The sequence below is a fragment of the Clytia hemisphaerica genome, unplaced genomic scaffold (assembly GCF_902728285.1).
Source record: "Clytia hemisphaerica strain Z4C2 unplaced genomic scaffold, Clytia hemisphaerica genome assembly, whole genome shotgun sequence".
Taxonomy (NCBI): Eukaryota; Metazoa; Cnidaria; class Hydrozoa; order Leptothecata; family Clytiidae; genus Clytia; species Clytia hemisphaerica.
Window position 1 is genome coordinate 712,417 of NW_027103629.1, and position 11,560 is coordinate 723,976.

At 32.7% G+C, this 11,560-nt stretch overlaps 1 protein-coding gene across 1 annotated transcript; it reads left to right on the plus strand.

The window, feature by feature from the left end:
* The first annotated feature begins 6,623 nt into the window (after window positions 1-6,623).
* LOC136802586 (calcium-binding protein 39-like) lies at window positions 6,624-11,070 on the plus strand. Its single transcript, XM_067059340.1, has 7 exons — window positions 6,624-6,874; window positions 7,403-7,571; window positions 7,987-8,046; window positions 8,898-8,963; window positions 9,476-9,625; window positions 9,917-10,022; window positions 10,516-11,070. Exons 1-7 carry the CDS (start codon window positions 6,639-6,641, stop codon window positions 10,638-10,640), a joined length of 912 nt encoding a protein of 303 aa, XP_066915441.1. The 5' UTR covers window positions 6,624-6,638; the 3' UTR covers window positions 10,641-11,070.
* Window positions 11,071-11,560: the final 490 nt, after the last annotated feature.

The window sequence follows — 11,560 nt, forward strand, 5'->3', positions numbered from 1 at the left end:
AAGGGGGGACGCTGCGTTTGATTTGCCTTGTAAATCTCAAAATCTAAGTTTTGGTTTTCTGTAGGATTCAAAGCTTTTATTTGAATTTGAACATCAGAATTAGAAAAGACATTAAATTTTGATATTAATTCATGTATAAAACATCAAATTTGGTCAATTTGTTCCAATATTACGAGGTTTTTAAGTTTTGCCTGGAAGGGCTTGTGGTGACGTCATCACAAAACCTTCCACCATCATAACTTTTGATAGGAAGATTTTCAAGGGATGTTTTATACCTCGATTTTCATCAGCATTTCATGCTCTTTCCGTTGGAACCATCAGATTTTGAATATTTCCAAAAAAATATTTTTTTGCCCAGCCACCTGATGACGTCATTTGCCAGGTGGGCCAGGATGTAAAATTTGGTGTTACTGTTACTGTTTAAAATCACTCGAAAAATGGTGTACGAGATTTATGATTTATTTTTGATTTATGATTTATTTATGATTTATTTTTGATTTATGATTTATTTTTGATTTTATTTCTAATTTATGAATAGGAGTAATTTCATAGAATTTTTTTATCAAATTATAACGAACTGATACTCAAAATCATTGTCAAAAAATAAAAAAAAAGTTGAAAAGTCACATTTCAATACTATGGTCAAAATTTTGTATTCATATCTTAAAGATATCTCGAGAAATCGCTAAAATTGCAAACCTCCGTTTTGGGGGCCATTAGAAAAAAGCTACCTATCTTTAAGCGATTGAAAAATATTGTTGAAATTGAAAATTTTGAAAAACGTTTGGGAAATAAAGTAGAGATGTTAAAGTTTTTCATGCAGCAAAAATCTTTGTAAAACGCCTTTCCCTCTAGATTTGAGAGAAATTTTAAATTTGATCATGAACATGATTTGATCGACGTTTTGGGGGCCACATACTGTACATACTAAACATTAAAATATATAGTTGCTTTTCCCTTTCATCAAGGAAGATTGAACTATTAGTATTGATATATCTTTATACCTAACTCGTTTAAATTAAATATAAAACATTTTTTCTGCAAATTCATGCCTACATATGCTTATAAACGTTATGCTTATACAAAAAAAAATCAATCTCAAAAACTAATGATCAAAATAAGATGAAATTTTCACCTTAAAAAGGGCTCTGACCATAGTGAATCTATATTATAATACGCTTAAATCGGAACTCTCCCATTCTCGCATGAGGCTTTTTCGCTAGCGATTTTTAAATACACGGCAATTTTTTTCGCGCCTTTTTGATTGTATATTCAATTCTATTCGCCAAGTGCACTTCCATTCAAGAGAGCACATTTCTCCTTGATGGAGAAACACAACTGACTGTGCAATAGCACTATCAGCATAATTTATAGTTTAAAAAAAAAAAGTTTATGTCGGTTATGAAATAATTTTGATTCACATGGGAATACGTCGAAGATAAATTTGAGTTTTCAAAAAGACATCATATTTATGATTACCCTTGAGATTAATAGCTCCGACGACATTTCCCTTCTATTTGATACTTGATAAAACATTCAATTTAATGACTTGACAATATGAGAAAAGTTGATGACTTATTCCCAATTCAATTATGAAATTTTTAATCAATGTTTGCTATTTTTTGTTCTATTGAGATAGCAAAATGAAAACGCTTTTACTTACGCATTGAGTTTAATTGTTAAATAATTGTTGACTCTGTTTAAGAGGTATTGAAAAAAGGCACTCTTTATATTCCACCGTAAAGCACTGTGTCTTTGGAGTGATCGGTGTTGCCAAGTACCTCTAATACTGAATTTGAATTTCTATTTTTTTTTATCTTCATCCTTGCGTGAGGAAAATAATAGTCTTTCCTCTCCCAAAAACCCAAAAAAAAGCACGTTTAAAGTAGACCGATTTCTCGCGAGAAATTTTTAATCAATTTCACACCAATATTTGCATGAGCATTATTTTTAGCGAGTCAAGAACATTATTGTTTGAAGGTTTTCAACAAAAGAAATTATGACAAATTTATACAATTTAAAGGAGAAGAAAAATCAAAATTCAACTAAAAAATACTTTCACCATATTTTTTAATGTGCATTAATTTTAGTGTCCCCTTAAAAATTTTAAACATCAATTTTTACGAAAAAGGCCTAAATTTAAGAACATTTCTTCTCGCAAAATAAGTACATTTGTATACAAATCCCTACAAGTTTCTGAAAAATAGAAAAGCGAGCGAAGCGAGCGTATTAAAAGGAGTAAGAAGTCGTCTCGGACGACGCCGGGACGGCTAGTTTTTCATAATTGCCGTGTTTAAAATGTGTTTTCTGACTGATGTAACCAACAAAACTATGGCATGTTATACATTTTCTGTTAGAAAAACTATTCCTAAATCTGAACATTCAAAAATTGCATTGAAAAAATTTGATGAAGAAGAAAATGAAGACTTTTGTGAGGAAGAGTATTTCAACTTTGAAGAGCTTAGTTTCGGCGAAGAAAAAACATTTTGAAAATTTTTTCGCAGTAGATGGTGTAGCCTGGGAATCCAAGCGTTAAACTTTTTTCACAGTCTAGTTTATGATATTTTTGCTGCTGGTTTAACGCTTGGCGCAGGTAACTCGCCTATGCAGGGAGATTTTTCCCTGCAATGCAGGTTCGGCCTGATTGGCCAGCTTTCGGCGTATAACTTAGCAGTACTTTCGCGCGCATTTTGATTATTTCGATGCGCGCGCATAATTTATGGAAAAAGCTGACTCTGCAGAAAAAAGGAAAACAAATGAAAATGAAAACATAGATTCATTTCAAAACAAAATGGCTGTTGGCTGGAAGTCTAAATACATGTGGCTGATGTTTTTATTTGGTTTTTAGTAGCTTTGAAAGTCTTTATAGATTGTGGAGGAGTTTTATGGTAAGTTGATTATGTGTGTTTGCCTGGGTTTCCAAAGTTCAGAAACTCTGTCAACAAAGGTTCACACACAGACTGTTTATAACATTCTGTGCCAGACTAATCTACCTGCACCAAGCTCTATAATTTTAGAACTTTGTGAGGTGAGGTATTTTTAGTTTTTTGCCCCCGCAACGAGCGTAGCGAGTGAGGAGGCCTTCATAGCTTCACGCAAGGATATTGGACAGGAATCTCGAATCTTTGCGCGCGTTTGTTCGTATTTCTGTTCCGGCCAATTAAGTGTTCCGCAAAAATATGGCGGTAAATTATACAGCGGTAAATGTTATACACATTTTCATATTACGTTATATGCTATTACCATTATTATATATTGCATTTCATTAGTTTTGATTTAGGATTGAAAAGGTGAAGCGAGTGTTATAAATGCAAATTATAGAAAAAGTATATAACATCACCATAACAAGGATTACAATTTTACTTTTGCAAATCAAAACAAACAAAATGGCAGACTGGTTATGATGATGAGCTGATTCGATTCATTGAATGGAAAAGTGTTTTGTATGTCTAATTTTTGTTTCTTGTCTTTAAAACTGAATAATAACGTAATTTAGTCAGAAGTTCATTTCAGCAATGATTTCAATTCTTTTTGGGAATCTTTAAAGAAATTTGCTCAAGTTTTTCAAATGTACATTTTGTTGATATTTTTGTTCAAACTTATCAAACTGTAATTTATATTATCTGTTATTTTATTATAACTACCTTATTGTTTATAGAGCTTCTTAGCTTAAAGACCATTATATGGTCGTAACTCGGGAAATCTTTCTTAACTCGGTAAAACAAGATACCGGCAAAGTACAAAAAGTAGAATGTAGCATATGAATCCAAAATAATGGTGAATCGATCTAAACAAACTTTTTTTTTGGTCTTCAAAATAGATTTACCTCACTTAGAGTGTTTTCACTGTTTGTTCAGTGTGGTAAATCTATTTGGAAAACCTGAAAAAAGTTTGTATAGGCGCATACATTCAACTTTTTCAGTTGTGATAGCCTACCAGTTAGTCACACTAGGAAATTTAGCTTTCAGAAAAAACAACATCAGTCATCTACAGGATACATTTCAACAACAAGGATGAGAGTTACCTGAATCAAGTTCGCAAGACAATTAATTAAAACTTGAAAAGTTGGAAAAAAATAAAACGTGCAGCACCAAAATTAACCACCAAAATTTGTCATTCAATTCCCGAGACGCGCTTCGATTTTTNTAGGCACACAGACAGTCTTACAGAAACGTTAAAACAAGATACCGGCAAAGTACAAAAAAGTAGAATGTAGCATATGAATCCAAAATTGAATGTGAATCGATGTAAACAAACTTTTTTTTTGGTCTTCAAAATAGATTTACCTCACTTAGAGTGTTTTCACTGTTTGTTCAGTGTGGTAAATCTATTTGAAAAAACCTGTAAAAAGTTTGTATAGGCGCATACATTCAACTTTTTCAGTTGCGATAGCCTACGTAATAACTTGCGCTCCAGTAGTTTGGTGAAATAGCTCCAATTCTGGCTTTCCAAGTTAGGAGGGACCTTCCCGAAGGCATTTAACGGTGGTTAGACTAGGCACACAGACAGTCATACAGAAACACCATAAAGTGAAAGTATATAGCTATAAACTCAAAAAGTCTAGCTTCCTGAAGGCACGTCTCTTCATTGTCTGCGCTGCGATCATCTTAATGGATTCAATCAGCTTTTAGTTTGGAGAAAAGATTGCATCATGAAAAAGTACTATGCACTTTAAAAAAAATTAGGCGCATTTCAACTTTTCTCGATGTACGTCTGAATGGACCACAATGGCATATCTTATTTTTCTTTTGACCAACAACATAAAAGATTTTGCTTGAGAAGTACAATCAAAGCGTAGGCGAGTGGAGTCCGGGCCTTAGCTAGGATTGGTTTCTATTTCGCCCTATTTAAGATGACGCAGAACTTTTTGATAAATTTTATCCGCAGTATCCTCTTGACTATTGTTTATTAGGCAAAGTAGCAATAGAGAATCAATCAATCAATCAATCAGTAATTAAATCAATCAATAATCAAATCAATTAATTATTCCTGATTATTTTTTATGTTTCAATCTTTAAAGCATTAAAAGCTTTATCTCGTCAACCTGTTCCGACAAGCTCGTTTCTTGAACCCGTCTTACATTTAAAATCTATTCCATGTAAATTGGAAGTTTGTTTTGCTACCATGTACAAACCACTCTCAAGGAAGATACTCTCGGGTATCTAATAAACGTACATGTACGTTTATTAATTTTAACAAAAATTTTCCTCAATTTCAAGTGCCTACTTTTGTTTCTAATGATAAATATCCATCTTTGACTTTTGAGGTTTGTTCTACTCGTCAAAAGAAAGCAAATTACCCAATATTTACCCCCTAACCTCATTAAAAAGATCCTTCAATTAGGTTTGCATGCCTCCATTTTCGACCCTGTACGTTTATTCTCTACTGTACGTTTATTAGGTACTCGAGTAGACAAAAGGCAGTTTTTTTCGTTTTTTTTTGTCGTTTTTTACTACTTTATAGAGTCAACCAGCAATAAATTTTGTTTGATATCTTTTGATTGAATGAATATTTTTGAAAAATTTTTTGACAGTGATAATGATCTAAGATTGAAGAATCACTCCTGTGAAAATGATAATTATACCACATTTCTACAAGAAGTTGATTTTTTTCTTCTTCATTTTTCATTTTAATTTACCTTTTTTTTCTCAATTTTTTTACTTGATAATATTCCACTCACAAATATCTTTTTAACGAGCACAAAACCGCAATTTGATTCGAATTCTATCAAAAGTTACAGCCATTTTTTTCTCCAGCTGCAAATTATTTCGAGACAGACTTTACTTACTATTTTTTTGTCCCCATGCATTTCTTATAATCTTGCAATTGACATTGTTATGATTATACAATTTATTATAGAATTCTTTAAATATTATATTACTGCGGTGGCATGTTAGTGTAAGCTATGTACTAAAGTCTATTCACGATAAGTGTGCACTCTTTTTTCTTTTACCTATAACTTTTGAAGGAATTCTCCAATCTTTATAAATTTGGTATCATTGGAAAGATATTAGTGAGTGGAACAATTTGAAATAAAAAAATCTTTAAAAAAATTCTAAAAATGAAGATGAAAATGAAGAAGAAAAAAATGAAGATCTTGTAGAAAAGTGCTATAACTTTCATTTTCACTGGAAAGATTTTTTGATCTTAGGAGATCATCACTGTGAAGAAATTTCATTAAAATATTTATTCAATATAAAGTTATGATACAAAGTTAATAAGTGATTGACCCCAAAAAACAGCAAAAAACTGCAGAAAACAGCGTTTTTAGACGTCAATCAGCTTATAACTTTGTTTGATATCTTTTGACTGAATGATTATTTTTGAGAATTTTTTTCACAGTGATGACGTTCGATGATTAAGGATTCACTTCAGTGAAAATGATAGTTATAGCAATTTTCTACAAGATCTTCGTTTTTTTCTTCTTCATTTTCATCTTCATTTTTATAATCTTTTTAAAGTTTTTTTATTTCAAATTGTTCCACTCACTAATATCTTTCCAATGATACCAAATTTATAAAGATTGAAGAATTCCTTCAAAAGTTATAGGTAAATGAAAAAAGAGTGCACACTTATCGTGAATAGACTTTAGTTTATGCTCAAAAGTTAGCATTTTTTTTATTTCCAGTTGTTGTTTTATGTTGGGCTCCTTACCTCTAAAACAAATTTTTTCAAGCTCTCTGAAACAAGTTTTTTCACATTTCCAAGCTTCTATTTTGCAGATAAGACTAATGCAAACTTTCTCTTTTTTTCAGGCACGTAAAGATGTTGCTCAAATCTTTGGTGCTTTGTTAAGAAGACAGAGTGGTGCTCGTGCACCCACTGTTGATTTTATCCACAATCAAAATGAAGTCCTTTTTACGCTACTAAAAGGGTATGTATGCATTTGATAATTTTTGTTGACAAACAATGTAGGTACACAACTCATGTTGACTTAAAACCCTCCAAACCCAGGAGACATGTATATACGGTTTGAATTTGCTAATTTACCTACTCCCAAACATAAGGCTTTAACTCCTGATCACTTGATTTAAAAGGGCATAAACTTTAATGCAAAAGTGTAAACTTACCTTTTTAATGGTACGAAAACCATTCTCTAACTCTCAACGTACAAGCTTTTATGTCAATTTGAAATTAAGGATTTCAAAGAAAAGGGTTGTGCTCATGTTGGAGGCGGTGAAAGTCGTATATAGTTTTTTGATTTGAAAAATGCTGTCAACCTAGACAATGCACAGAAATAAACTCATTTTGAATGAGCACTGTTGAAAAGAAGCAAATAGTAATACAATATATAGTAATATAACCTTCAAAAATTGTTCCAATAAAAGTGGTAAAAAAATTTCATATCTCAAGAACGGTTGTTTTCTTGTATTTTTCACGAGGGACTTTATTTTCTTTATAGATATGAGACACCAGAAATAGCTGTCAACGCAGGAATGATTCTACGAGAATGTATTCGTTACGAGCCTCTGGCTGCTCTCATAATCAGATCCCCTAAATTTTATAACTTATTTAATTACGTGGAATTATCAACTTTCGATGTGGCCTCAGATGCCTTCAGTACGTTCAAGGTAAACACATAGTTATCTCTTAATCAATTTGCAAAAAGACAACAAATAAAAAATGTTATCTCATAATCAGCAACCCCCAACCTAATTATTGTGATAGAGTCCCTACCTTCATTAGCAAAGTTGAGGGTCAATCAATAAAGTGGCTTTTTTTAAACCCCCACTCTTTTTTTGAACCTTTACTCTTTTGTTCTATGTTCTTTTGTTACGTTTGTTTGTTTGCATTGATCTATTTTCTCAAGCTTTCATTCGCCTTCCAGTTTGTTTATTTGCAAAAAGCACCCTTGGACCTTCTGGTTGCGCAGGCCCTAGATATCACAAGGCTCAAATTTATGAAAACTTAAGAATAACCATTTTATTAGATAAAAAGATACTACATCAAATTTTTACTATATTATTATATTCTTCTTATTGCTAGGATCTTCTGACACGTCACAAAATGGCCAGTTCCAAATTTCTTGAAGATGAGTATGAAAAGGTAACAAACAAAAGGATGGGTGTTTTTCATTTTCAGATAATTTGTAAGATTTAGCAATTCTAAGAAGAAAACCACTACTTACACCATATTTCGAAAATGTCGTAATTAAAAGTTATTAACAAAAAAAATACTTTTTAGAATGATCAATCTCATGAACCTTTTCTGTGATAATGTTTTTACTTTGTTGACATTCGCAAAAAGGGAAAAATCGTTTGATGTTGGAATATCCTCATTTTGGGTTGAATACTGAATGAGTACAAGTGAATTTTCATTTCACTTTTTCATGATCGAAATGAATCATGGGTAATTAGGACTGATTTCATTCCAGTGGTTAATGTGTGTGTTGAAGGGTTTCAGGTCTTAAGCTCTAGGTGCGTGTTTATATAATGGTTATGTGTGGTGTATGTTAGTCATGATTAAGTGACTATCTGCCCAAGAAAGAGTAGAAGAGTTGAACGCTGTAAAAGATGGATTGTACATGCATAAAGTAAGAAGGAAAATCAGAACATGAACTGGACAATAAAAAGGAGCCTCGTTGCACCCAATAACGGCATCCTGATACAAAAACCTACGGACATACAGGAAGATGTTTTTTGAGAGCGTTGATCTTGATTACCCATGATTCCTTTGGACCGTTAAAAGGCTTTGCGAAATTCTGACGCTGTTTGGGTATAACTTTTTATTGCAACAATTTCAAATTATGGTGCAAGCAAAAGTTCTTCCCAGAATTAGCTGCTCTATTATAATATATATAAATGTGAAAATCTGCTGGTCACCCCTTTTTAACTTTCAGCATTCTATTTTTAATACAGTGTTTTTTTTTCAAAAATTGATTTGATTTTTTCTTTCAGTTCTTTGGATGTTATAGAGTTTTGTTAGACTCTGAAAAGTATGTGACAAAACGCCAATCTTTGAAAGTATGTCAAATATTATTTTATATTACTGTTTGTTAGTTTTAAGAGAGTGGAATATTTCCTCTGATTCAAAAGTAGTTAAATCAAAAGAAAGTCACAGTTTTTTCTCTATATATTTATTCAGCGAAAACTTTTCTGTATAGATAATTATCATTAATGCTGCCTTTTACAAAAAGTTTTTTCCTTACTCTTAGGTACCAAATAAGGGGGGGGGGGATGGAAAAATTTCGAGATTTTAATAAACGGGTGGGACCTAATTGCCGGGGGGTTGGAAATTGTACCTCTGAAATCCCAAAAAGTAAGGTAAATTTAGGCTAAAATTAGTCTATTTGGAGCAAAATAAGGGGCCTTCTCTTTGACAACTAAAAATGTTCTTGAAAATTGATAAACGGGGGTGGGAGGGGTCCTAATAAGGTCCGGGGGAGTCGAAAAATTAACAAGCGGAGGAGGGTGCGTTTATTTGGAACTTAAGAGTTATTTGAAATCAAATTTGTGTAATGTGTTCTCCTTTTCAGCTATTAGGAGAGCTGTTACTTAGAGTTGATCGACACAACTTTGTAGTGATGACGAAATATATAAGCAATCCGGAAAACTTAAAATTAATGATGAATATGTTGAGAGATAAAAGTCCGAATATCCAGTTTGAAGCTTTCCAAGTTTTCAAGGTACCCAGTATTTTTGACTAACAGATTTCGTACCGCAAGTTCTTTTTTGTGGCTTAGACTGTTTGCTATTTATGTTCTGACTGCTAGCTTTCGATATATACAAGGATCAGATATTTTCAACTTAAACAAAAGCTGATTTCAGAATTTTCTCTTTGTTTGATAAATAATTAGATATTTAATTATATTACTACCAAATGAAGCTCAGTAACATGGCTTCTTTGTGTTTTTTATTAGGTCGGAATGTTCAAAGTTAGAATTTCTCTTAAAAAATACTCCCCTTTCATTTTTCAGGTGTTTGTGGCAAACCCCATCAAAACGCCTCCTATCTTAGATATCCTGCTTAAAAATAAAGAAAAGTTGGTAGAGTTTTTGATGCACTTTCACGCCGATAGGACGGGTATGTTTGTTTACTTTGCTATTAATAGGGAATCATTCAGAGAAACTGACTTCATTTTTCTATCAAGGAGGCTAAACCAAAAGTGTAAGTTAGTCCGTCTCACAGGCCTTTACAAAATCGCATGTAGCTTAAAACCCGTTAGAAATCAAATAAATCCAGAAGCTTAAAAGTGCAGATGGGTAGTACCATCCCACAAAAATTTAGCTTTCCACTGCATTCACTAACCTCCCATACTTCGGACTCCCTCATTCCTATTCCTACAATACCGAGTTTATGTCGAATAATTGATGTACGGCTCTATGTCGCCTTTGCTCACATAAACAGACGACGGCATTTTGGTATTTTTACCGTCGTCGAACAAAGTTGACGGCGATTTCGGCCCCATGTCAACTTTGCTCTATACCGTCCCCCTCGATTTATCTCGAACACAGAAACTTGCTATTGTCTCCTCATAGCAGCAATTCACGTATTTATCTTTCTTCGTACCATGCAGAAGATGAGCAATTTAATGATGAAAAGACGTACCTCATCAAACAAATAAAAGAATTACAACCCGCCTCCGCCACAGCTGCAACGCCATCCGCCACAAATCAGATGGACCAAACGCCCGCCTCATAATGCAAAGAAAGCCCATTTTTATAGAATGTTATTCAATTATTAAATTCAAAAAACAAACCAAAATGAGCTCTGAGGATATTTGGTCAGCATAGAAATATGCTGCCACGTTCATTAATTGATTGTACTCTAGATGATGATATCAATTATCACAGACTTAAATTATTATCCATTCTTTGAATATTTTTGTTTTTTGTTTATAATGAATTCTCGTAGTAGAAAGTATAGTTGGCTTTTTATATGGTTCGGTTTTTCCGCTGGAAGCGTCGAGATTGGTTTACACTATGTACACAACAGACGTTGGGTGGTGGGCGGTGGGTGTTCGATGCAACAATCTGTTCTTTTCTTCTTCCCTCCCAATCTACTATCATATTTGCAATTTTACATATTGTATAATTTTTACTATTGTAAATTTTTTTTCGTTTTTGTTTTATGTTGTTTTTTCGAGTGTTTTTATTTTTTTTCTTAGAATGAATATCAATGTGATTCTTTCCCTTTAGAGTGCCGTCATTTCTTTTCGAATTTCCTTCAAAATGCAGACATTGCTCTTCAAAATACCTTTCCAACTTCAACTTCAATGATTTTTCAACTTGGCTTCTTTTTGTAGTGATGATCACCTATATTTTATTCTATTTATTTATATTTTGTAGAATGCATAATACTAATAAAAAAAATTCAAATATTTCAATATCCATCGTCGGCGGTAGAAAAGGTAGGAGCTTGTTTTTAGTAATGATTTTGTTTTCGACCTCTTTAGTAACAGACTAGCCGTCACCCGGCGTCACACCCGCCGAGTAGAGTGTTGTTGAACATGACAAAAGCCCTTGGGATAGTGCATAATTATATCATTATTATTTTAAGTGCTGATTGCCAGAAATATTAGCCAAAAAGGGCAAATATCTGAAATGAAAGTAACAGAAATA

What these genes read in the sequence shown, in the direction of transcription:
- LOC136802586 (XM_067059340.1), top strand. Translation starts at nt 6,639, where the DNA reads ATGTTGGGCTCCTTACCTCTAAAACAAATTTTTTCAAGCTCTCTGAAA. An exon ending in CTTTTTACGCTACTAAAAGG is followed by an intron (nt 6,875 to 7,402) that starts GTATGTATGCAT and finishes TTTTCTTTATAG; the next exon opens with ATATGAGACACCAGAAATAG. An exon ending in AAGCTTTCCAAGTTTTCAAG is followed by an intron (nt 9,626 to 9,916) that starts GTACCCAGTATT and finishes TTCATTTTTCAG; the next exon opens with GTGTTTGTGGCAAACCCCAT.